Source organism: Anopheles arabiensis, chromosome 3 (assembly GCF_016920715.1).
Source record: "Anopheles arabiensis isolate DONGOLA chromosome 3, AaraD3, whole genome shotgun sequence".
NCBI classification, from domain to species: Eukaryota; Metazoa; Arthropoda; class Insecta; order Diptera; family Culicidae; genus Anopheles; species Anopheles arabiensis.
The window spans coordinates 36,356,267-36,383,188 of record NC_053518.1 but is presented as its reverse complement, the minus strand read 5'-3'; the positions used below and the strand labels follow the sequence as shown (position 1 = coordinate 36,383,188).

Sequence of the window (26,922 nt, the reverse complement as noted above, 5' to 3'; positions counted from 1 at the left end):
CTAAAAGAAGATAAATCCGTGTCGTGCGCACGTAAAACCTGTACCGAAATCTTTCCTCCCGAACCACGCGCCCTAAGAATGGTTGAATAAACTAACTTCCTAAAGCTTGATTTGCTTTTCATTTGGGAAATAGATTTCCCTCTCTTATTAATAATAATTCTTTTTTTTGTTGCTCCATGTCAGACACGGTTCATTTTTTGTTTTGTTTTTGCACATTTGCAGTGTGCTTTTTAAAAGTTTTTTTTTCTGGCTTCACATTTTCTAGTAAGATTCTGTATTTTTTTTTGTAATGCTTTTTTTCTTTAGTTAGTAATCTATTATTTTCTGCTTTTTTAATGCTTTCATAGTATTTCAATCATTTAATTATGTGCGGGGTTTCTCGTCCCCTGAATGGATTTCCATTTAAACTGATACAAACTGCGTTGCGATTTTTGTAAAGCCTTCGGCTTTGCAACTTCCTATAGTTTTTGCTATAGAGAACATGTATGTATATATTTGTGTGTGCTTTTTTTAAATAATTATCTCTTATTAATGTACTTTTCTTGATTGCATGGTATAGAGAGAAGGATAATGAGTGTTGTAAAAAATAAAAAATAAAATGAATCAAACGGAATCACGCACACAAAATCTTTCAATACATAATCAACAAGCATCCCGGCAGGGAGATGAGGAAGTAGTGTGGAGGGAACCGGGGATTTCCGGGTGTATGAGAGTGGAAAGAATTGAACGATTATTCCCTATTGATCGGAATGGATTAGGGTTACCGAATGTAAAATAAAATGTAAAATTACATTCTTCAAACCTCTGTCCCCTGTCTGCTAACTCGCCCTGGTACACTACACACTTTGTGCTTTTTGTTTGTTTGTTTCCAATATAAGTGCCTATCTCTCTCCCCAAGCTGGGGAGGTAATGTTAAAAGTAAATGCTACCTATATGCAATCGGCATTCCACGACCGAACGGGTGGGCGAGCCGACTGCAAGAGGCGTTCAGTCGCTGCTACGAGTACAGATCGAGTGAGATTAGAAAGGCAAAGATGATGGGCTGAGCGGCCGGTGCTAGAAGCCGTGCAATGCTCAGTAGCGTTGCACCGCAGTGCAGTAGTAGTATAAAGGAATGGGGTCCCTCTGCTAGACTCGTTTCCTGATTGCGGGCGACAGGAGGGATGGTACTGTGTGGTGGCCCTAGACGAAGTGCTGCCGGTAATGTTTCCTCTATTCCTAACACTAAGCAAGTGGTGCTGTTATTTTTGGGTACCGCTGCTACTACTACTGCTGCTGCTGCTGCTGGTACAGAAGTATTGTTGGAAGCTTTCTGTGTAGTTTCTCGCTTGAGTGGGCTTTTGCGCCACTGCTTACTTTCCCGTCGTTTGCGTGAAGATGCAGCACGTCGTTGTTGCTCCTCTGCTGCTCTTGCCACATCCACGGAGGAATCGTTTTCCCCCTTCATTAAACAAGCACTCTCAAAGCCGTCTTTCTTGCTCAAACTCTTCCCAGACAGCACCAGCTGATCGTGATGGTAAGAGTGATCTGCGGCAGGAAGCTGGCAGATAGTCTTAGAATCTACTGACGAAACGACGTTGTGGTGCGCTTCGGGACGAAAAGAAAACGCTGGAAGAGATGGGAAGGATTGCCCCTTGCCCTTGGCAGAACAACCAAACGCACAAAGGTAAGCTTGCGACCAAAGGCTGCTGCTGCTGCTGCTGCTAGTAGCAGACATCTCGCATGCTCGCCGTCTTATAACCCGCAGTTGCTGTTGTTGTTGCTGCTGGCGGCGATCGTATTGCGGCCGTCCGAATTTTCTTGCTGCTGCTGCTGCTGTTACTGCTGCTGCTACCGTATTATTAATTAAATAATAATCATAACAACACTCAACATAACAAACGTATCGCAATGATGATGCTGCTGCTGCTGTCGGTCCGGTCCCTGACGACGACGACGACGACGGTGGGGATGGTGATGATGGTGGCGGCTGTAATCAGAACTGAAGGCTGCGGCGAGCGACGACGGCTAGTCAATTTCAGGAGATCTTGTTACGCCACCAGGAAAAGAGCACCAGCGGGGAGCACTCCTCAATGTTGAGCACGAGCACGAACGAGATCAGCTGCACGAAGCAGATGGCAAACAGGACCGGCAGGTCGAGCAGCTTCTTCAGCTGCCCGTAGAACTGCAGCTCGCCGTAGTCCGGCTGGGTGGCGGTCGTAGTGGTGGTGGTGGCGATAGTCGTAGCCATTTCATCACCAAAGTGATGCTGCTGTTCCACAAACAGGTGCGATTGTGCGGGTAAGTCCATTTCATTCAGCAACTTCTGTGACGGAAGCAGCGCGGTCTTGCCGAGGGCACGGTACGGGTGTAGCTGGGCGTAGAGACGTTCGGGAAGCGAGCGGTAGTAGCATTCGTTCTGCTGGCGTGTTTCGTGACCATTGTTTAGCTGCTGCTTGTGGCATTTTCCGTTGCGCCTATCCGGGTTGGTGGTGGCCGCAGCCCGATCGGGACACTGCCTCTCGACGCCCTTCTTCGGGCCGACACCGAATGTGGCAATGAGCGCGGGAAAGATGCTAAAGATCAACCGAGCGAATGCGATCGACAGCGGAAGCGATGGAGCGACGGGGGAAGCGATAGGTTTCAGCGGCGGACGCTTCTGCTCGGGACGCATCGGGACGGTGGCGGTTGTTTCGGAAGTGGGAAGGGAAGTGGTGGGACAACCGGTTGCTGATGCACCGCCATCGTCAGAGAACGCATCAGACGAGGGCGGGCGGAGGGCGGGAAGGGAAAGGGGAGAGGGAAGGTTAGCCCCTGCCGGTGGAGCTAGGCACGGTAAACCTCAGCTAGGGTATTTGCAGTATTGGGCGTACGTAAGGTCGTAGCTGGCGAAGCGCGAGTACTGTATGTCGCGACGCTTCCACTGATCGATAGTGCCCAAATGCTCGATCTCCCGGTTGGCGTTCGCAGCAATTGATGTCTTGAAGAAAAAAAAAAGATAAAACACAGTGAGTATTGGATGGTTGATGTGAACCAAGCGCACGTAGTGTACACGATCGTACGTACCTTGTTCGCAAACACGGTCACGATGAACTTGCCCGGCTGGAACGTGCGGGTGACGCGCTTGATCAGCTCCCCGTAATCCGACGACGCGACATTGCTCTCGAAGCTAACGTACGAAAACTCACGTTCCGGCGTGATGTGGATGGTCATGTAACATCCCTGTAAACGAGAGACAGAACGAAGCGGATCGTTTTATGGTTAATTGCATTGATTGATTCCGAATCGAACGTTTAAAGTGCACATAGAGAGGAACAACAAATGATTCGATTGACATAAACTTATAAGCAAAAACAGGGGAAATCCAAACTCATGACGCATTAAAAACCGACAAAGCGTCTTAATACATTTGTTCCTTTTCTATGTCTATTTCTAAGAATGGGTTGAAATGATCTGCTATTTACCAGAATACAACAAAACATTCCTAGTTCTATATTACAGAGGTTTTCAAGTCACTTTCGATTGTGCACATTATTAATCACCTTCAAGATGTTTTTCAACAGCTGTCGAATGGTTTAAATGCGTCATAATAAAATTTTATTTCTTACACATGATTTTCAACATACCACGAAGAACTTTCAGACTCAATACAGCTTGAGACGTGTTGAAAATCATGTGAGAGAACTAAATAAATATTATGATACAACATTTGACAGCTGTTGAAAAACATCTGGCAATCAATAAAAAATGTTGTAGACAATGGAGATTTCGTCTCGAAACCCCTGTAACCTCTTAAAGGGGTTTCCAAGTCACTTTTGAATGTAAACGTTGTTATTCACCGCGTGCTAGATGTTAATCCACATCAATCTGTTATTTCATTACGATCATTATAATTTTTAATTTCTTCAGCATGATTTTCAAAACGTCTCAAGCTGGATTAAGTTTGACAGTTCTTTCATGTGTTGAAAATCATGTGTATAAGAACTGAAATTTCATTATGAAGCAAATACGTAATTTGACAGCTGTTGGAAAACATCTTGAAGGCGGTTGCAAAGGCAAATTAAGCCAAACTCTCTATAAAAAAAAAACAAATAAACAAATCTTGGAGGCGGTGAATAATTATGTGCACATTCGAAAGTGATTTGGAAAGCCCTGTAATGCATTCTACTTACTTTAATAGTTAACATAGAAATTGCTTTTTATAGTGGATTTTAAAATAAAAATATTAAAAAAAGCTTGAGGAAAGGTTTACAAACATAAATGGACAAACTAACGTAAAAAATCACACATAATGCTACCAGTACACAAAATGTTATTAAAATTATTCCGAAATAAAAGAATAAAATTGTTGAAATTCTAACCGTACAATACACAAATAACAAGTAAAAACATGTAGCATTTTAAAGGACGCAATTAAATTACAAAAACACATAAAAGTTAATATTAATCAAATTCTAATTCAAATAAGTGCATGCATTTAACGATCAAAAGCTAAATCGATTGTTCGAAATTAATTATTAATGCAAAGGAATCAAAACCAAATAACAACACGTGAACTGAACACAACAAAGCACAAAAAAATGATTACCTCTTTGTACTTCTTTCCACACTGCACAAAAGGTCGAAAGATCGATTTGTAGATAAGAGAAGAAATACAAATACAAGACTTTATTTTAGTAAACTGTCCCAAACATGAAGGTAAATTTGCACAGTGCTTCATACTTACATTCTTGGAAATGCCGTTCATGGAATAACCGCACGGATCGAACAGATAATCATCGATGACCATACCCGGCAGCAGACGATGGATGCCCGATTTCTAATAGGAAAAGAGTTGGAAAATGTATACACAAAAATCGTTAAATTTAGAAATACACAATGAAACAACAGAATGTACTAACCTGGGTCGCCTCCTTGGCGGTCGTGCAGACATCCTTGGTGAAGATGGCCATCACGCTCGGGTCCAGATCCGTCATCAGTATCTCGATCGTCTGATCCGGATCGGGCTGCATCGATGCTTCAATGAGCTGAGCGTCGAGTTGCTGCACATCATCGTCCTCCTGCTGCTGCTGCAGCTGTTGCGAATGGTGCTGCTCCATCAGCTGATGGAGATGGTTGTTGCGTTTGAGAATTTTGGAGCCCCCTCCCCCGCGGCTCAGCGTGTACAGATGCCAGCAGTCGCGATTGATCGCACCGAGGCTGTAGGCGCGCCCGTCGTCAAAGAACGAGTCGAGAAAGGCGACCTCCTCGTCGAAGCCGCGGTGCGGCGACACCTGCAGCTCCGGGCGCTTGTAGTTTTTGCGCGAGTAGAACAGATCCTCGATCTCGGTGTAGCCGGCAATTTCGGCGGCCAGGCGTAACAGTGGCTCGAAGCACTGCAGCGGCGTCGTGGTACCGCACGTCTTCAGTATCCAGCGACGCTTCGACACGAACATGCTGCTTTCGCTGTAAAAAAAAGGTGCGAGGGAGAGCGAGTTTGATAGGATAGGGGTTAGTAATCGTATGGCATTCATTTCTAAAACAACGAGAAGCAACTGGAATGCAGTTTGCAAGCAACGACTTTGAGGGAGGGAGCTGCTCTCTTATCGCACATTGCATAATGTATTACGCGAGTGCATCAACACTGTTGCTCGATGATAGAAAGCAGGATCGATCGCGTACGTTCGAGCGCGCGCGAAGTTCACGACCCCGCCTAACGAGCGAGCGTTTCCCCATCGTTCCAGAGTGCCGAGGGCCAACCACAATCCTTCCACAGGCTAATCTCGTTCCCGAACCACTAACGTCAGCGCTGGCAGCCGCTCAATCACGCCTCAATCCACATTGGCATTTGTGTGGCCTGTTATCGCTTAAATCCTTGACATTTGGAACAAATCCATCCAATGCTCTCTGTCACACAGACACACACACACACGGTTGATAAGAGATGGAGAAGCTACCATCGGGGTGAAAAGGAAGTGAAGCTTTGGTTCGGCTGGGAAGACCTTTCGCGAACCTTTCGCTTAAGAAAGACGAGATGAAAAGGGAAAGCGAAACATCCAATCCACCCATTTAGAGATCCTCCATTGTTATACACAACGGCTTGTGGTAGCAGGATGGAGAGATCACATTGAGTTCATTCTAACCCCAAGATAAGGAAGTCGACGACTTCTCATTGTGGATGATTTGAAGAAAAAAAAAAGAAAAATAGCATTGATAATTTATGCCCATAAGCTCGGCACGTTTGAATTGGTTTAGATTGGGACGGGGGCATGCAAGAAAGAGAGAATAACCCATGCCGCCGGCAAGGTCGACATTAAAACACTGTATCGGTACACGGCACCGGGGGTACGCCACAAGTTGTCACTTTATCAGCGGAACAAGTCAAAAAAAGGGCAAGGCTGTTTCATTTCTTTTAAATTGGGAATAATTCGCAAAACGGTTGGCGGTCGTTGCCCGCCGAGACCCTTCCATTAGGAGTCCATTTTCCATTTCCTGTCCGTTCGGTGTAAGGTCAAGAGCGTGAACGGATGTGAACGATCGGACCAACAACAAAAAAAGTCCTTCCAACCAACACGCGCCTCTAGGTCAACGAAACATTTGGCAACAAATTTGTGAATGTCCCAGCAACGAAACAGACACACACACAGCTTGATGTGACGTACATGGGGATTATTTGTGACGTGAATGGTTCGTTGTAGCATCAAGCATACAGCAGCTTGGCTGCCGTGCTGTACAATTTCAGCAACAGGGACACTCACAGTGTGGGATATAAATAATTTTTCCCGCTCTCACACAGGTGCAGAAAATTTAAGAAAAATGGAAGAAAGCGGGCAACACGCCAGAAGAAATTGTAGTAAAAATTAAACAAAAACACAGCTGTTCGGGAGTGGCGATTGAAATGGGGAAAGAGCCGCTGCAGGGTGTTTGCAAACGGTCGACAAAAATCGTGGGCAAAAAAGATATTTTTGTCGAGCTAATATCGGCGTACTTCTGTGACACAACACAACACAACAAAGCTTGGGTTTGAAACTGTTTCGCTAACCGACACAAAACAACCAGGCAGGGCTAACCCATACATACACCGATGTTCAAAATTGGCTTATTATGCAATTTTAATTTTGGGTGGATTATTCCCTCACAGCAGAGAGAACATGCATCAACCTCCAATGAGCATCACATTTCATGCGCCCAGAAGCTATCAGTATCCCTTTTTTTTGCTATTGGGATGTTTTGTTTTCTATTGAACGTGAAATTCATTCAATCGTGAGAGAAAGGGGATTATCATCGCATCGCAATATTCCTTCCCATTTCCCAGCGTTGTTACACAAGTAAGCAAGGATGTATGCTGCTACCGCTAGGGGATAATGCAGCGCACATTTGTCTGAATAAATTCGCTCGAATAACTAATGCTCATCCACCTGTGTGCGATCCTTTTCGGAACGGCGCTATTTATGAGGAGTATCAATAAGTTTGTAGCGTGTTTCGTCTAACTTTTACGCATTTCTGTGAACAATTGGTTTCTTATTCATGGTTTTCAAATGCTGAATTGGAAAAAAATGATACTCTTTTGGAGATTTGATCTTGCGTTGATCATGTTTTGTAACTTCAATCGTAATTGAAGATCGAGCTAGGCAGCTAGAACCTGTGAGGACATCAACCGGAAGACACAATTATCTAAAGTACTGGGAAATGAATAGCAATTTTTAGGATTAAGATAAAATCTTGCTCGTTTTCTCAAGTCCTGTCGGCAAGATTTGTTCAGACGAATGAGGCTAATACTTGGAATTAGTATGTAATTACATCATCAAAATCGATTTGTTCAACTTTCATTCACAGTCATTTGAAGTGATTCGAAATCAACCACGCTCGACCGTACTTGATCGGACTTCCAAAATCGACCGGACTTGTCTGGAGTGAACCGAACTCGACCGGACTTATCAGGTGTCGTACGGATCCATCCAAACTCGTCTAGGGTTTGTCTGGATCCGTACGGACTCGGTCAGAGTTGTCCAGAATTGTGGAGTATAATCTAATTTTGATTCGTAGTCGGATTCAGTTTTTCAGAAACGGAGTGCATCCTCCTCGTTACCTGTGACTAATCTGCAATGTCTGGGCTACTATACAGCGGGCTGGAACAGAACCTCCCATTTCAGTTTTTCTTAGTACATTGGTATCTTAGTAGTAAACAAGAGTCCATAGTCTTCATCGTCTTGAGTCCATATGGGACCTAAATCCCGTAATTATAGATCATTACCAGTGCTTTTACTCGATGGAGAAAGACTTGCTAAGCTACTCCAAGTACACTTACAGTACACAAGTGGCGACATCTGGCTTAAAAAAACGCTACAAACTTATTAGTACTCCTAAAACAACCCGCAACAGAAAGCCCTCGTCGTTCCAACGCAAACAAATCCCCCAAAAAAAGGATCGTACATTATAATAGTTAGCCTTACCTGAGCACATAAGCATCGATCTGATCGTTTCTGGTGAAGCTGATGATTTCGCATCGTACGGTTTTCAGCAGTGCATCCCACATCGGTCTAAAAAAAGGGAGAATAACAACGGTAAGTGAGTGATTTTAGTTGCAATGGCATCCAGTAGCAGGTGCAATAATATGCTGGAGGTAATACAGAATAGAGCACTGTTATTGGAGAATCGGGGGAAGGGAAAGTGCCAGTGAAAACCCACCGACCTATGGGTATGGGGGGCATGAAAATCGATTACATAAGGATATGGAAGGGAAAAGCACGGGTAGTGGAGCTAAAACAACACAAAAAACATGAACACGGTGGTGCTATGGCTGCTGCTGCTGCTGTATATCATATGCTCAAGGTCGAAGGTGGGCTTTTATTGTTTGTTGCTACTGCTGCACCGAGTGCAAATGAAGGGAAGATTCCTGTTTTATACCATTTACCCGGCGGGAATACATTTACGTGTGGTGTAAATTAATGATGCATAAGCCCGCTCTGATGAGGTGTGATTGGGCTTGACGGGACAACGGGAGGGTTCTGGAAATTGCTTTGTGTGCACAACTCACAAACTTCCATTACAATCGGACCGAAAGGCAGTCAACACGTCCCATCATTCCTGAGTCATACTGTTTAAAACAACAACGCCCTTTTTAAGAGTTATGCAATCAGTGGCAATGTTGCATCAATGTCAAGGAAATATGAACCACCATTTCACCGTGGACGATGGTATAATATACATTGTCAGGGGTATGGTGCTGGAGACACTGGAGAACGACAACCCACATTCATCAGCAAATTCCTTCAGCGTACATCGCCCGTTGATCGATTGGCTGAAGGGAAGGTTCAGTGTGTATCGATGTAATGTAAATAAACGTTTTGTTTTTATTCGTTCAAACAAATTTGATTCTAATCGGTAAGCTGTTTACTACATTACAATGAATATGGTTCATTATTGTTATGCTTTTTCAGCCGTTTTAAATGATAACCAGATCCAGCGATGTCACCAGATGGCTTCGGCATTGTACAAACATTGTACATGAATTTACGAGGGTTGAAAAACAGCTAAAACAATGTTTCCAGCCTTTGTTTTGCTCGCAGAGTTTGAAAATTGTCGCAAGGAAGTTGCGGACACGCGTCAAAGTTCCACCAAGCATGAAGATAATTTATGTAAATTGAATGAAAGTTCTGTGAGCGATTGCTTGCTCGCAGTGCGTGAAAGTTTTATTTATTAAGCTCTAACAAACTGTCTTTATTTAGTCAAAATATTAGGCAAACTAAAAAACTACGTTTAACGCGGAGGGTTTAAAAATCATTATATTAGCTCTTTTATTTTAACAGGTATCTTGTTACAAAAAATGACTTTTAAAAATAGGTTTGAAATTGAATTGATGTAAGAATATTGGTAAAAATAGGTAAACGTTTAATAAACAAGCAGTTGCTGTAATCAGTGTAAAGATGGATTCAAAATCATTTCTGAGCGTTATAATGACGAATTTTTTGCAAACTCTCAAAGAACATTAGCATAAACGAAACTATTGCGATGGGTGCAAATGAGTATTTTCACGTACATTTATATATTTTTACTTGTATTCGTTGTTGTTGAAATAAGTCAATAATTTTGTTAATGATTGATTTAAAAAAAATCCTGAACTGAATTCATCATCTTGAGGTTTTGCGCTTTAGGTCCCTCTGTCACGATAGTCGGGCCAACCACACATTCACCTGGCGCGCAATTACCGGACAAACGATCGCAATTAATTGAACAACCGCCAATTTGATTGCTTCATCCTTTTGCCCGCAAGAACACAGGCACAGGCAGTGGAAACCTGAACGCCGCAAACCATGTGACAAGTGGCGATGGATGGCGCAGTAGCTGAGACAACTACAAGCGCACGGCCCGACGCTGATGCTGGAATGCGCAGCGCGCGATGCGTCAAATAGCAGCGCAAAGGGCCGACGCGAGAGGATAGGCAATTGCTTTACGCAACCGAGTGAGAGATGCCGGTAAAACAAAACCACACCAGTTGCGTGCACACATCTACAAACGCACCCGCCAGAAAGCACGCCAACTGGCCCGCCACGTGGTTTCCAGTCGAGACGGTTCGCGGCGATCGTTTGCGCTATCTGGTGGTGGTGTGTGCGCGCCATCGACGGCGTAGCTTATCGCGGGCACCCAGCAGTCAATCGGCGTTGACCCTTTGCTGACCCAACACCAATAGCGTCGCACACACTGACCGATCGGGAATGGCCTAGAGTGTCTCGGCGGCTCTCCGAAACGGAACTGGTCCACGCCGAACAGGTCGAGAACATCTCGCTTATCAGTACCGGGGCGACCAGCTGCCTTGTTTCTAACGTGTAAACGAGCCTTTTTGCAACATGAATCTCGTCAACCAAATTACTCATCTCTCGCTGAAGGACGCAGACACCACTCCCCATCACCGAGGCGACACACACAGCCAGCAGCAGCAATCAAAGCAACCGTCTGGGTAGTCAAAATGTGCACGTTAACCCTTGAGGTACACGAACAGAGACCGAGAGAGAGTGAGAGACAGGTCTGATAAATGTTCCCCTCACTCTCTCGCTGCCAAAAAATAAAAGCGGGGAAGTGAAAACCCCTATGTATGCGTGTTGTGTCCGCGTATGCGTAATGAATGTCCAATTTTCCGTGTACGACACGCCTTTCCGGGTGCTGCGCCGTGGCGTGGTGGTGGTGTGTGTGAGTTGTTTTGAAAATGTTCTGGAACATTCCACGCGTGAATATTTGTCAATTTCGGTGCGGGTCGCCCTTCCAGCGGCGTCTTTTTCTGTTGGTGTTGCAAGCAACCCGTGTGTGTTCCATCGATTATTATCTGCCGAAACTGTGTTGTGCCCTTCGGATTCGGTTTTTAGTGCGTTTTTGAAGTAATATAACACAGCAAAAACAAATTAAAATGCGTACGAAATCAACGCTTCCAACCTTTGCACGGTGACGTTTTTCTATCTCTCTCTGCGGGATTAATCATCCATCGGCGCTTGCAGCGGATTGATAATGGCTAAAAATACCATTTTAGATTAATTTCCGCAATCGTAAGAGCACATGTGTCGCGCGTTTGCGGGTCACGTTCGATAATAACGGAGGCAATCAGAGGGAGATGATACAACGGCCATAGATTAGCAGCAGCAAACGCATTCGATAACGTGTGTGTGAATGTCCCGGGCACAATCCCCCGGAGAAATCACTGAACTTATCGGGCCATACTCCTTCCTCCTTTGCGTCTGTCTATCGGCACGTGTGCCCTGGTGTACCTGGTGGCCAAACAAAAAATGTGTTAATTCAGCATACCATCACGAGACGGACGCGTGTTCGCCCTAAAGGCGGCTTCTTTGGCATCGAATCATCTCAACGCCCCATAAAAAAAACGTATTGCACGCACACATACATACACAACTCCTCGCACGTGTTCGCATACATGTATGTCGAGTGTCGCTAATATGCATTGGGTTCCACCAAAGCAAGCTTTTCACCTTGGAGGCTGGAATTACCCTTTACTTCCCGCGCACGTTTTACCGCATTTATTGGCAAAAATGCCACCGCGAAATGGCCTGTTAAATATAGCCCAACCATGTTGGTGATCTTGAAACGGCACTGCAACATTTGCTGTTTTTTTTTTTTTTTGTCAACAGAACTATACATACATTTGCCATTCGTGGGGCACTTGGAAACAGTGGCCCACCAACATTACCTCATGGTTTGCTGTGATGTGCGACACATACAACACAAACCTTGACAACGAACACGGCGGTGTGTCCGATACACAGGCCGCGCGCACCTGTGTGTACACCTTCACCTCTCCCACCCAGTACGGACGTGCTGGGGACAGAAAGGGAAAGCTTCTAATGCCGCAAAGTAACGAATATTGGTCCTTTTCCTCCGCGCACAGCAGCACACACGCGCACAAACACACATGCCCGCGCTTGCCAAATTCGTTGACACCCGTCAAAGTAGCCGGTTCAATTTCAAGGTAAAGCAAAAACTGCCCTCACCCTCCTTGGGGTTTCCCTTTAGCCCACAGACCGTCGTGTCTAGTAATTTCTTGTAAATCGTTGTTCGTGAAAAAGGTACTTTTAAGAAAGTAATTTAAAAAAAGCCGTGAAGTCAATTACCGTGGTTTTAAAATGAATAAAACTCCAACCCAACATTACATAATTGCCACACTCTCTTCTCATTTCGAACTCTCTTTAAGCCGCCGGTTCAGGCGCTGACAGCTGAGAGCTTCCACGAGGGAAAAACGCGTAGAACATTCACGAACTAACAAAAAAAAACAAACAAAAGCAATTTCCACGATCACACGCCCCGGAAAAAATTCCCTCGAAAGAAAGCGAAAACCTCCTACTCGACGATCGATAAAACAACCGCGATTAGTTTCCGCGAAAAACCCACACACACACACACACACGTGCTAGGAGCGTTTTTTCTACGCGCCAAATCGATCCGAAGTGCATCGCCTCATCAAAGATGAACCGAATCGCGGACTGCTTTATTTTCCCACCGACCACCCCGGTGGTGCATACAACGGTGGAGGAGAAAAATTGGTGGTGGTGGTGGAAGGGCGTGATGGAAAGTGCAAATTTGCGCACATCCAAGAGCTTCCACTGCCCAACCGCTCCCGTTTGCTTCCCCTTTTGAACAAAGCGCATTAGAAAACGCGAAACACACGCACACACACAGCCGCAAAACCAATCTCATATGGTTCCGCTTTACCGCACCTTGGGGAAAGGCGCTGCAAACTTGCACACCAACACACACACACAAACAAACGTGTGCGCGCGTGTGTGCAGGGTAGCCGCCGGGCCAGCCCGTGAAAATTTAACCGACACACACACACACATATATATCCCACCCATCTGACAAGGGCTGGCCCGTAGTTTCAGCTGATTTTTGAAAATTGACCCACACACACACAAACACTATGAAGTGAAGCAAAGTGCAGGAAAGCAAAGTAGCCCGGGTGTGTTGCTAGGGAAGGATGAGGTGGGGAAGGGAGGGATTGTAAAAAAAGGATGCGTTTTTTTTCAAATTGGAAAATTCCACTTACCTGGGGATCTTTCGCAGATCGGCATTCTTGCACGCTGTCGACGGTTCGAACCAGATTTCCAGCAGCTTTTCCACACCTTCGAAAAAGTGCATATCCTCCCTGCTACTACTATTACTACTGCTATTACTTAAGTCCTCCGACTCCGCCATTCTGTCTGGTGTACAACTTGCTTTGTTTTAGCGCGCTTCCGCTTGCTCTCACTCTCCTTTCTCGCTTGATGACGCGAATTCACCTGTCGATGAAGGGTTCACCTGATAAAGTTTATTGTCCCCTGGCAGGTGGTGTGGAACTTTTCGCCCCAAAAGTCCTGACTAGACCCTTAGCACCACGTTCACGCGTGTGGACGCTTAGAACAACGTTAATATGCACTACTTTGCTGCTTACCGTTTGAAGGCGTTCGTAGAGAGAGCCTTTTTTTTTTGGTTGTGAAGTAATATTTATCCCAAAACCTTACTCGGGTCCATTTGGGATAAAATGGGCAAAACGGCACGGACACGGAGTGTGTGTTGCAGTTGAAGTGATTTCAAACAAACAAACAAAAACGGCCACAGACTTGCACGTTCCTTTCCTTCCTTCTATTTAGTCTAGAAGAATCCGTTCGACGCGTCGTCGGTTGCAAAAAATCGAACGTACCAAGTATGGGTGTGTGTAAATGTGGAAGTATGAGTGTGTGCGGGAATTAACCGGGATATAAAAAAAGTTAAACTAATGCACTTTCACCAAAAACTAACGAGGGAGGTAAGGAAAATAGGGACCACTCGCTTTTGTCGCTATTTTCCCGTTTTATTTCTTTGCGCTTTTGCACTTTTGCTTGCTGCTGCTGCTGCTGCTAAGAAAAATCGATCTCAGCCGCGAGAGAGAGGACGCTGTGCGGGAGGGGTGAGTCTTTTCTACGCACGAGAAAAACGAAGACTGAACCGTCGAGCGAACCGACGGTACGAACAGACTCCGGACAGTCCGGACCGTTGCCGGCAGCTGCAATGCGTGCGAAGGAGAGAGAGTAACGCGTTAGATGCTGCTGTGCGTGTCACTCTTGCTGGCGGTATAGCTATCGCTGTACACTGGGCGCTTCTTAGAATAAAGGGCCAAAAGTGTGCAGTCGTACTAGGGCGCCTCTACACCGAGCGAGAATAGTTGTTGGTGCATTGGTTTTGAAAATCGTTTCTCGGTCAGTTTCTCACTGTGCGCTAAGTGCTTCGAATGGAATCGTTTAGCAAATTGAAGTGTTTTTACGAATAATAAAATCTACCTAATGAACAAAATATGAATAGATATTCTCAACACTGTTCAACTTATACGGCGCTACAACCGCTTTGCGGTTCTGCTTCAGGTGTGCCAGAAATCGCTCACGTTCGACCGCTTAAGATGTGATTTGGCAATGCTTCCTTCATCATCGAAACATTTACGTTTTGGTCATACTGCCTATTTTCCTTCTAAATAAAAACACAAACTTATACATACGGTCCTCTTTTTTCCTATTTCTGTATGAGAGCAATGTTTTTTTTGCATTCTTTCTAGTCCTTTCTTTCTCATTTTTCTAAGCATGAAATGCTTTCGCCAGACGAAAATTGAACAGTGTAACAAAAACGCAATCAAAACTCAATGAGTAACTTCTTATCGCGACGGACGAAGCTGGGACTATACTTACTTACTTACTTATCCAGCGCTACAACCGCTTTGCGTTCTTGGCCTGCCTCAGGAGTGTCCGAAACCGCTCACGGTCTCGCGCCTTTGTCTGCCAGTCCGTAATCCCGGCCTTAATGGCGGACGCCTCCACGCCATCTTGCCACCTCAATTTGGGCCTACCACGCCTCCTCTGTCCTTGTGGACGGCCTAAAAAGCTGGGACTATATAGCACCTATATAGTACCGGTACTCACGTACGCCTCTGAGACATAGACACTGTCCACATCTGAAGAAATCCCCTTGGCCGCTTTCGAGAAGAAGATGCTCAGAAGGATTTTTGGTCACGTATGTGTGAAGGGGCCGGTCTCGGAGTACAGTCGTCAACTCGTACGACTTAACAACATGCCCGTCATGGGTTCAATCCCCAAATAGACCGCGCCGCCATACGTAGGACTGACTATCCTGCTATGGGGGGAATCAATTAGTCACTGAAAGCCAAGCCTACAAGTGGGTACAGGCCGGCCTTGACCGACAACGGTTGTTGAGCCAAAGAAGAAGAAGGTGTATGAAGGGGCAATAGAGGATTCGTTATAATGACGAGAAGGCGCGAGACCGTAGCGGTTTCGGACGCTCCTGAGGCAGACCGCAAAGCGGTTGTGACGACGGATAAGTAAGTTAGTAATTTCGTATTACTCGTATAACCAAGTAGGAACTACAAATTATGTACAATATAGGATATTAAATGCTATTGTTCACATGATTTTATGGAATTTTGGAAATGTGAGAAAAAATTGCAAACCTTACATACTTTTTGAATCGATTAGAGAACAATATGGAAAATGGCTTCGATGCTATCGATAACCATGGCATTTACTATTGCAATTGGTATGCTGGAATTCAAGCTCATGTCCAGCACATATGTTCCTAATTGCGAAAAGTATCATAATTTAATACCTTTTTACAGATAGATGAATACGTTGGATTTTTTTTCTCATACGTTGTTAGAAGATTGCAGACACAATCGTCATAGCTTGCCATGTGGCCACTTCTTTAAAAGCGTGCAACACGTGTATCAATAAATCTAAAATATGGTTTAGCAGATTTATTTATACAAGTGTGAAGGAATTTCAAGGAAACCGGTTGCCATATACAATTGTAAAACAAAACCAAAAATTGGTTGAAAATATCTCACTTGCGATAGAAGCAAGTTGAAGTGTGTAATTTGGGATGCTTCCTTCAGAAGCTAGGTGATGTATGACGTATGAAATTACATTGAACATCGACCACGAACCGTATTCAGTTATCGATCCGTAGAAAAGATTACGATCCATTCACTCGCCAAAGATATGCACAAAGAGATATAAAAACAAATATTCATATATCATGCTTACCCATATATCATCACATACATGCTTACATTTACTAATACCGTCCGAATACGATTTTTACTAATCCGAATATTCTAAACTTTTTGGCGATTCAGATTAGTGTTGGGCATTGTGCGCGAGTGCGCACTGTGCGCACAGCACACCTCATTGTGCGCACTGCACAGCACACTTTGTACTGTGCGAGCACACTTTGTACTGTGCGAGCACACTTCGCACAGTGCGCGCACTTCGCACTTTTCGCACAGTGCGAGCACACTCCGCACTTTTCGCACACTTCGCACAGTGCGGGCACTTTTCGCACACTCCGCACAGTGCGCGCACTTTTCGCACAGTGTGAGCACACTTCATACTGTGCGAGCACACTCCGCACAGTGCGCGCACTTTACGCACAGAGCAAGCACAGTCCGGACTTCGCACAGTGCGAGCACACTCCACACTTTTCGCACACTTCGCACAGTGCAAGCATGTTTCGCAAATTTCGTGCCATGCTTCACTTTGTACTGTGCGAGCACACTTCGTACCATGTTACAGGAAGTAAGGTGCATATTAGCATATTTCAGTACTACGTCAGTACTACGAGCATATTTTGACAAACCGCCTTTTAGCATTAGCATCAGTTAGCATTAGCGACTCCGATCCGTTGGTGCAACGAGTTCAAGTCGGGGCGAATCAAAGATCCATAAATCGCTTGCACACATTCATACCACAAACATGCCCATCGCCCCCCCCCCCCTCCCGCACTGTCCCATGTCCCCTTCTCTTTAGTAAATTACAAAATTTGACTAGGGCTCCGAGTGAAAATTGTAATTTTTGCATTAAAACATGCCCTGCTATTACAAGCCTGCGACGCGAATAGCAGTTTTCGCGTGAAACCAGCTGTCTGTTTTATTGCACAATCGCAAAGCGGTGGCTCCGAGTACAAGCACAGACACGTTTCATCTCAGCCAAATTCAAGAGAAACCTCAAATCACTGGAGCGTCGTTTACCTACGACGTTCACAGTTCATAGTTGTTTTAAAGAAACGCGTGCTTGATGTCAGCCGATTTTTCCTGATAATTTCTTCGGCTACGGACCGCTGTGTTGATATTGTGTTTCGGGGCCTTTAAATTTTTGTCTGGATGTGTTGTATCCTTGTGTTTGTGTAACGGGTTTTCGATGGTGGTCAAGTGCAGCGTTCTGTGCATTCGATTCTCGCAGAAAATGTCTCCGCACAGTTTCGGTGAGCTCGTGCACCGGCCATCCACACTGGCAAAGAATTATGTTTCTCGCTCTACCCAATACCTTGGGCCAACGATGATTAAATTGTATTGATTTCAGCTGTGCGCGTGTGTTTCAGCTTTCTGCGCTTTCGCCATGCGTAAAAGGGTGGAAAAGAAGAGTGAGGAATGAAGTGCAGCGTAGAAGGGGGCTCTTAGATTTTAAAAAATATGTTCTATACCCTTTAAAGGATTATCTTCGAAACAGGTGTATGTGAAATCGATTGAGTTTCCAATATTTGCAAGGATCAACACATGCTTTGGAGTGCGGAGTGCGCGCACTGTGCGAAGTGCGCGCACAGTGCGGAGGGCGCGCACAGTGCGGAGTGCGCGCACAGTGCGGAGTGCGCGCACAGTGCGGAGTGCGCGCACAGTGCGGAGTGCGCGCACAGTGCGAAATGTGCACCGCACTCTGAGATGTGCGTGCGTGTACGCACAGCACACTTAATAGTGCTATTTTACCCAACACTAATTCAGATAGTTCCGGAGGATTCCGAACAATTTCGGACGCATCCAAACGAACCGAAACGATTCCAGACGTTTCTGGATGCTGCCAACATTTCTAATTTAATATACCATCGGGAACTGATTGCAAATTTTTCAGGAACTGTCTAGAAATAGCTTCGCTTTTTTCTAAATTTTATTCAACGCGAGTGTGAAGGTCATCTTGGACTCAAATATGACGCGATAAGGAATCTATTTTGGTTCAGGAGGGATTTTTTGAAATACAGAACTCATTCTATGAAAAAGACGAGAACATCTACTCCTAAATCGTATTCAAGATCAGGCAAATTAATGTGGTGGGAAAATTGTGTTACATGAGGAAATAAACAAGTTTGTTTGAGGGTTCCATGTTGCAGCAACATATTTGCACCAGAAATTATTATTATCCAGGAGAACGCGTACATTTTTTAAACTGCGTTGAAACATCTGAAAGTGGTGCGATTGTTGTCTAATGTTGTCCCAGCGTTTTCAACCGACCCGTGTCTAAAGCTGATCCCACGTGAAAGAAAAGAAAGGGATAAGAATAAGGACCAACTAATTTGAATTTTACTTGCATTCCAAGTCTTTTAAAGTGTATGCATAAATTGTAGCTATTTCCTTCCCAAGCGCCACAGATTAAGCTTAAACGACTGGAAAATTGAATATCCATAGAAAAAAATGAAAGCTCCACAGCTTCATTGGTTTGATCAATAGATGGCGTATTTACACAACTCATCATTATATTGCTATCCTTTTCTTGCAATGTGTTTCGACAAGTTTCATCTTATCATGACCTATTTAGCCATCTAACTTTCTGAGCAATAATCTATATGAATGGTCGCGTGGATACGTGGGTATCAACACCAACGACCATTACTCAAATCTCACTTGCTTCAGTGCTGGTGGTTTTTGTTGGAGTTTAGTATTTAAACAATCGTATCGCCGTTCTAGTTCTAGCGACGCATAACATCAATGCGAAACCATACAACTTTACAGAGTAAATGAGAAAGCTCTCCTGCAAGCGATGAAGCTCAACTGGTTGGGGTATCCCACCAACAGAGAGCGCCATCAGCTTTTTCGCTATTTTTAGAATGCATGAGTCGTTTGCCGTCTGCTAAACGAAGTCTTTCTATATTCCGTTTAGGTAGAAAACTTGAGTCGTTTAGAAGTCGTTTAGTGGTCGTTTAGTGGATTTGTGGCACTTGGGTTTCCTTTTTGTATGTATAAAGAGCACATAGACGTAAAAATGCCTCATGGGGAACTTTAAAATGATCCATTTCTTTTTATTCATGTGTCCCCTACACTCGTCGTTTCGTCCGTTGATTGGTGCAAGCTGCATTAACGGTTTTTTGGTGTCCAATTTTTTTAAATCACGCATCCCAGTGTGCTGCATTTGCCGGGAGGGGAAGTTTGTTTGACAGCAACCCTTAAAGTGACAGCAATGATATAGCAATCAAAACAAACACAAAAGCAGCGAAAAAGGACTAATTCAACTGGGGCAACGAAAATATCGACCATGTAATCCCGTTCGTGTTGTTTTTACTGTTTTAACCATAATTGCTACCGATGTTTACGTAACGCGCGCATTATCATGGATAGTGCATAATCTAATCTAGTCAAACGTACAACAGTTCAAAGTGTGTGTAGAGGTGTTATCGAGTTAGTTGCATGGAAAGGGAAGAACCATGAGTGAATCGGACCATCGTAGAAAAAACCCTTTCGCTGCTCCTGCCCGGCAGAGTGACATGCGGCAGGATGCTGGAGACGATTTCGAAGGCCACGAGCAATACGACGAAACTTTAGGCGAAGAAGTTCCTTCGGCAATGACGGAATCGTACAGTGAAATCGCCTACACGCACAACCTGTTCGCGGGAGCGGCTGCCGAAGAAACGGACGGTAGTGCTAGCAACGGTAACCAACCGGACGGATCATCTTCGTCCTCGTCGTCTTCGCAGACGAAAAAACGACCCGACTCCTTGGTGTGTGATGGACGTAAAGGTATGGCGCAGCGTTTTGTCGTGGTTTGCTAAATAAGACAAAATTCCCCTCTCTCCTTCTCTCTCTTACTCTTGTCAGCCTCATTCCCATACAACCTCGAAGGAACCGTACGGGTGGACGGCAACATGACGCACTTTGTGGCGGAAAACCTAGAGTACAAAATCAAGCTAGCCAGCCCGGTGACGGTCACACGGAAGGATTCCTGCAATCTGTCCAGCTCGCGGCAAAGCACGCCCTCGGCAGCTACCGGTGGTCTCAGCGGGCTAAGCTTTGGCCCCGGCACTAGCGGTGCTAATTTAACGCTGCCCGGTACTAGCAGCAGCCGAGGACCGATGGCGTACGGGAGTGGATTCGTCGCTCCCCATCCAGCCTCGGCCTCGTCCGTCGATCCGAACGTGCTGAACGAGATCGAACGCGAGGCGCAAGCGCTAGCCGCATCGGTCGACAATCTGTCGGAAAGCTTGTGCAGCGTGCTGCACTCGATCTCCTCCATTACGGCGGACAATGTGGAGATTTACAAAAACTCCGTCACGAAGCTGACGGACTGCATGGACGGTAACATCAAGTGTATGTACACGATAATGGCCAAAGCGGAGGAAATTTCCAAAACGATCAAACCGGCCGAAGCCCTAGCAGTAAGAATGTAAGTAAAGCGTTGAAGGGTAGTAGGGTCGCATTTAAGTAAAGCTTTTTGTTTGTTTTGTGCAATTGCAGACGTGAAATTAAACGACTTGTCGACATGCTGGAAAGCAACGTTTGAGCGTGACAGTCATCTACAGGGAGAGGCATTGTTACAGCTGCGCGTGAGAATTATGTACACATTCCGCCTATTTGGTACTATATAAGTATGAGAGATTATTTATTACTCCTTTAACTAATCTCGGGCTGCGGGAGTATAGCTCGACCGCCCCGAAGCTCGCCATTGCCACGCAAAGGTGCAACAAAAAATCAATCCCTCCGTGCTCTATATGTTATGGTCCCTTTATTAATACCCATTCCTTATTCCGATATTAAATAGTATTTTATTTTTAATTTTAAGTTAATTCGTTCAGTTTAGAGAGGCTTTTGTTTAGTGTTTTTTTACCCCCAAAATGACCCAAAAAGTTTCCCTCGACTTACTACTCTTACTAGCCATGTACAACGATAATTGACCGCATTGGAAGAAGAGGTGTATTATTTGTTACGAGTTTAATTTAACGACCAAGAATTTAAAGAAGAACAAACAAACACGACCATTGCATAAGCTAACGAATAAATAATGTAACCCAACTGACATACGCTTCACTCTGCCTCCATGACCGATCAATATTGGACATCGTAGTACAACTGTCCTAAGGGCGAAAAAGAAACTGAGAAACACACCAACTAATCCACAATAAACGGTGGAATGCGCCCGTTAAACACGCGCTCGATCTCTTCCGCCACCGCCAAGCAGTGCCGGTCCCGGTTACGGCTCGCCACGACCTGTATGCCGAGCGGAAGCCCATCCCCATCCAACCCGAGCGGCACCTGGGTGGCCGGTACGTGCAGCACGTTAAACAGACACCAGTAGCTAAAGTTGTACACGTTCACGAACGCCCCGTAATGGTACGGTGCCGCGTGGGTAGTGCTGTGGTAGAACAGTACCCCATCGTCACCGAGCAGCTCCGTTAGCTCCTGATCGCAGCGACGCGTCAGCTCCTTGATCACATCCTCCTTTTCCTGCGGCAACAGCGTATCCATGAGCGAGTAGATCGACGCCATCGTGTACTCGCTCCGGCCGGTCAGCTTCTTGGCCAGCTCCACCAGTGGGCTGAGCGGTTTCCCATTGCCAAGCAGCGTGCCAAAGTTGGCCGGCTCCTGCGTCATCCAGTAGCGCCACATGTTGGTCGTTCGGTCGGTGCCGCTGAGCGTTACCTTGCGCACACCGGCCGGCGCAATCTGGCCAAAGTGCTGCACCACGCGGTCCATTGCTTTCTGCAGCGAGGGTTGCACCGCACTGCACTTAATGTCGCCCGATTCGGTGATGTAGAAGTAGCGCAGCTTGCGCACATCGACCGGTTCGTCGAAGCGCAGGCTGGTGCACTTTTCCGGACCCACCAGTACCTGCATGAGGGGGAGCAGATCCGTTGCGTAGCGGGTCATCGGTCCGGCCACAACCATGGTGGAGGGTTCGCGCCCAGTGCGCAACGAGCAGCCGCGTGTGTTGATGATGCCGGTGGTTGGCTTGTGGCCGTACACGCCACAGTAAAAGGCGGGCATGCGGATCGAACCTCCAATGTCGGTTCCTGGAACAGCGAAAGCAAACATTAGACATTTGCAAGATGCTTAATACAGCCACAGCGATCTTACCCAATCCGATCGGTGTCCCGCAAGCCGCCAGGAGTGCACCCTCCCCTCCGCTAGAGCCGCCGACCGTGCGCCGATTATCGTATGGGTTGTTTGTCTGGCCGATAATGTTGTTGCGTGTCTCTTGCCTGTATGTGTGGGACGGAAAACAAACAAACAAACATGAGGCACACACACACACCCGGAACATGCAGCGCACTATAATTAGCCATCGCCACCGCTTACCATCGATTAATTTCCGGTATGCTCGTGGTCGCGATAATAATTGCGCCCGCCGCCTTCATCAGCCGGACACACTCCGCGTCGTTGTTCGCCCGGACCGTGCGCCGCGCGACGATACCGAGCGTGTGCAGCCGGTCCTTGACCGCCGTGCTGTCTTTCGTCGTGAACGGTACGCCCAGGAACGGTTTCGCCGCGAGTTCGGCCTCACCGATCGTGCCCTGCTGCAGCCGCTCGTCGATACGGCGCGCCTCCTCGAGCGCATCGATGAACGGACCGTCGAGCACGGCGTTCACCAGCGGGTTGACCTCGTTGAGGCGATCGATAAACGCGCTGATCACATCGTAACAGGACACCTCGCGCGTACGTATCATTCGCGCCAGCTCGACCGCACTGTACGTGACGAGGAGCCGCTTGCGCTGCAGAGTCGGGCAGCGCCGCTTGCTTGGGCCCCAGTACCATTTCAGACACAGGTACAGCACCTTGTCGATCACCAGGTGCAGCAGGGTGAAGAAGTACACTAGCATGCGGTTCCGTGCCATTGTGTGTGCTTGCTGTCCGCCGGTTACTGAAAAACTGTTGCCAAAAGGAAGCGTGTAAGTTTTCCGAGTTAGTAGGTGAAAGTTTTAATGTATGCGGTTTCTGTGCGTGTGTGTGGAACGGAACGGGCTTAGGAGAAACCTGAGTTATCGGGACTTGGTTGGCATCAGGTGAAGCCTTCCTTCCCTATCAACGCTTACTAATGAACGGGTGCACCGGTTCACAGAAGGTTAGATAAAACCTTATCTCTATTCTGATTGCAAACCACACAAAAATAAGCCTTACCGATAGTACCACACTGTTCGCGTAACTACTTTCTCTCCCTTGTGGTGCGGTGCGATTACGATACAGACGGGTGCGTACGACAGCCAGTGTCAGTGTCGATCGGATATCTTCAACAGGTTGCACGACCACCACTACCACCACTACAACCACTACTACTGCTAGCAACGAATGTGCAGATGACTCGGCAAAGTGCAGACTGGCTCGGGCACAAACCGGCCACCGATGCCCTTTACGGTACTGCCTCACTGTGTTTGTGATATCGAACACAGCTGAAAGCTGTTCCGTCATAAACGTAAACAAATCGGATCGCACCTATGCTGCACTATGCTTGCGTCCCATGCATGCGGCTGGCATTAAACAGATAAATTTTTGCGACAAATAATGTTTTAATTTTTTATTCCTACTGAATAAAAAATGATTTAATTTTTTGCGAAAATGCAAAAACTTCTCACATATTTTTATACAAATTTACTGTTTTTTTTTCACTTTCCCCATTTATTTATAATTGTAATTTTTTACTCAAGCCACAAGAGTATTAACAAATATTAAAGCTGGCGTTACCTGAGCGGTGATGTATGCCGGTCGCTATATTCTTACTCTGTTTAATGATGCACTTACGACTTACGATTTTGAGTATGTTTAGAGCAATGAAAAGTTTTTGGAATTCGTATTTTTTTTTTGTTGGAAAAAGATAGTCTGACAATTTTTGGAAAAATGTGTAAAGTAAGTTTCTTGTGTCGGGCATTGACTGGCATGTACTGTACTGTATATTATAAAGTATTTCCCCGAGTTACGCGAATACAGGGTTATCCACGATTTATTGGTCGGTTCGCATAATTTTTGAGTTGGTCCCTACATTTTTTGGTGGGTTCCCACGATTTATTGGGCTTTTTTCAGATTTTTTTGGTTCAACTGTATTGATATCTTATCGAACAATACCAGTAAATTATGGGAACAGAACCAAAAATCTATGGGATATGATGAATAAATCATGAGACGAGCCCAAAAAGTTATGGGAACAGATCAATAAATCGTGGGAAACCCTGTAAATTAATTGAAAGAAATTATAGGAAAATATGGGCAAAATTTTATGAAAAACGATAGTCTGACAAATTTTTAAAAACTGTATGTAGTGTTTATACGTTTCTTGTGTCTGGGATTGACTGACATGTACTGTATACAGTCCGAACTCGCTGGTTGAACTTCGATTCCCTGCCAACTATTGAATATGTGCTTTTTAGTTGGCACGTTTTTCCATACAAAAAATTTATGAAATTTTTCTCGGCATGCCATGAGATTTTTGTGAATTTTGCAAAACCGGTTTTCCCATACAAACGCATGCTTTTTAATTGAACTGTCAGCCAACTATTGAGCGTTCAACTAAAAAGCATGCCAACTAAAAAGCGTTCAACTATTGAATTCTAACTGTATAATGTAATCAAATAATCAGTCAACTCGGTTATGTCAATAGTCAGTCATCACCCAAGTAACAAAATCGACATGCTTTCTCATTCTACCCAATAGATCAGTAAACCTGAGAGAGCGAGAAAGCATGTCGATTTTGTCGCTTGGGCAGCAGTCGAGGCCTTCAATATGCTCCAAAACCAATAGAATTCTGCAGCAGGGCGAAGAAGTGCATCAACATACGGTTTGTTGCCAGATATTATTTTTATTATTCTTATTGTTATTATTTATTTAATTCACAACGAGCACAGTGAATTGAAGATAAAAATTGAAGATAAAAATTGAAGATAAAAAAGAAAGCGTTTACAATTATCATTAAAACTTATAGGATCTACGAATTTAATGAAGATGTTCCACTACAACTGCAATTATTACAGAAGTGATGATATTAGTAATGCGCATCACTACATAGGCCATGGCAGGAGTCGAAGTCTTGAACTGCGCTGAAGATATCTCGAAGGCAAATGCATCGGAGCTAGCATTGGATTCCGCAGACATACGAATCATACGACCCCTATAGGGTCTGACCGACCAGCCGACCTGTATCGAAGCTGAGGTATCCGCAGAATATTTCTAGTCCTAAGCGGGCGGGATGGTGCGCAAAATGTTAATGCGGGACAACAGAGACGGCGAGTCGAGGGACCTTCGTTGAGAAGACCACCGATGAAAAGGCACTGTGCGTTATGTTTCCTTACGGCAAGAGGCTCAAGGCCTAGAAGATGGCATCGTACAGCATACGATGGAACGATTGCACCAGGGTTTATAGTGATTGACAGAAAAAAAACTCTACCCTCAATTCAATATCAGGAAAGAATATGTATATGAATATGTTATCGTTATGTTCGGATTAGTGATGTGCTTTCTGGAGCGCACACACGAATCCGATCCGACTTCGGATATTGTTAGTCCGATTCCGACCCCGGCAAAATCGGAATCACTAGTTACGCCCAGAGTCGGAGTCGTGCGTAGTCGTTTGGAGTCGTTAGGAGTCATTCGAAGCCGTTCAGAGTCGTCCAGAGCCGCCCGGAGTAGCCCGGAGTCGCCCGGAGTCGCCCGGAGTCGCCCGGAGTCGCCCGGAGTCACCCGGAATCGCCCGGAGTCGCCCGGAGTCGCCTGGAGTCGCCCGGAGTCATACAAAGTCGGATTGCTAGGGAGTCATTCAGAGCCGTCCGGAGTTGTTCAGAGTCGATCGAATTCGTCCGGAATCAGAGTTTGTCGGAGTCAACTGTACCCGTCCTGTGCAATGTGCATGTGATCAGGCATTTCATTTCGTTGAGTTTTTTTGTTTTTCACTTTGCACGTATAAAGGCCAATTTTTCGAAGGCCGACTCCTACTGATTCCGGGTGAATCCGGACGACTCTGACTCCGGGTGACTACGGACAACTTCAAATGACTCCGGACGACTCCGAACGATTCCGGACGACTACAACTCCAAGCGACTCCGGGCGATTCCGGACAGCACCAGACGATTCGAAACGACTCTGCACTATGCTGGGTGGACCAACCTTCCGAAGTTGGTTCCAAAATTATCGGAATCGGATCCTAGCTGACTCCGGACTTGTGTCAACTTTACCCATCACAAGTTCAGATACAGAATCTGAAATTGCTTAATGATGTTTTGGAGTGATATCTGACAACCATCTGTAGCTTTAGCTTGATCTCGCTACCATTAGAAGCTTATTTTTCATTACGAAAATACTATTTTCATCGAATTGTGCCAATCAGACCTTAACAAAGCTGATCAATAATTGTTAACAAGACCTTAATCCCTTCGAGGAAATTCTTTTGCTTGAGGAACGTTAGCTCAAGTGTGATATATAGATAAGACACA

At 45.5% G+C, this 26,922-nt stretch overlaps 3 protein-coding genes across 6 annotated transcripts; 1 reads left to right on the top strand and 2 right to left on the bottom strand.

Annotated features, from left to right (window-relative positions):
• Positions 1-293: 293 nt before the first annotated feature.
• On the bottom strand, positions 294-14,429 carry LOC120900624 (S-adenosylmethionine decarboxylase proenzyme). Of its 4 annotated transcripts, none has more exons than XM_040307891.1 (8): positions 13,889-14,429; positions 13,505-13,755; positions 8,412-8,498; positions 4,881-5,424; positions 4,706-4,798; positions 4,568-4,588; positions 3,046-3,201; positions 294-2,959 (listed from the first exon to the last, which is right to left on the bottom strand). In XM_040307891.1, exons 2-8 carry the CDS (start codon positions 13,651-13,653, stop codon positions 2,822-2,824), a joined length of 1,188 nt encoding a protein of 395 aa, XP_040163825.1. In that variant the 5' UTR covers positions 13,654-13,755; positions 13,889-14,429; the 3' UTR covers positions 294-2,821. The 4 variants fall into 4 exon arrangements, with proteins under 4 accessions (XP_040163825.1, XP_040163824.1, XP_040163823.1 ...); XM_040307890.1 differs by having other exon boundaries at positions 13,505-13,736; XM_040307889.1 differs by having other exon boundaries at positions 13,505-14,429.
• Positions 14,430-19,687: 5,258 nt separating this feature from the next.
• On the top strand, positions 19,688-21,527 carry LOC120902794 (BLOC-1-related complex subunit 6). The gene is made up of 3 exons (XM_040311792.1): positions 19,688-20,254; positions 20,333-20,897; positions 20,969-21,527. The coding sequence occupies exons 1-3, from the start codon at positions 19,942-19,944 to the stop codon at positions 21,012-21,014; spliced, it is 924 nt and encodes a 307-aa protein (XP_040167726.1). The 5' UTR covers positions 19,688-19,941; the 3' UTR covers positions 21,015-21,527.
• On the bottom strand, positions 21,082-23,739 carry LOC120902792 (fatty-acid amide hydrolase 2). Its single transcript, XM_040311791.1, has 4 exons — positions 23,627-23,739; positions 22,808-23,377; positions 22,586-22,710; positions 21,082-22,521 (listed from the first exon to the last, which is right to left on the bottom strand). Exons 2-4 carry the CDS (start codon positions 23,341-23,343, stop codon positions 21,620-21,622), a joined length of 1,563 nt encoding a protein of 520 aa, XP_040167725.1. The 5' UTR covers positions 23,344-23,377; positions 23,627-23,739; the 3' UTR covers positions 21,082-21,619.
• Between the last annotated feature and the right edge of the window lie 3,183 nt (positions 23,740-26,922).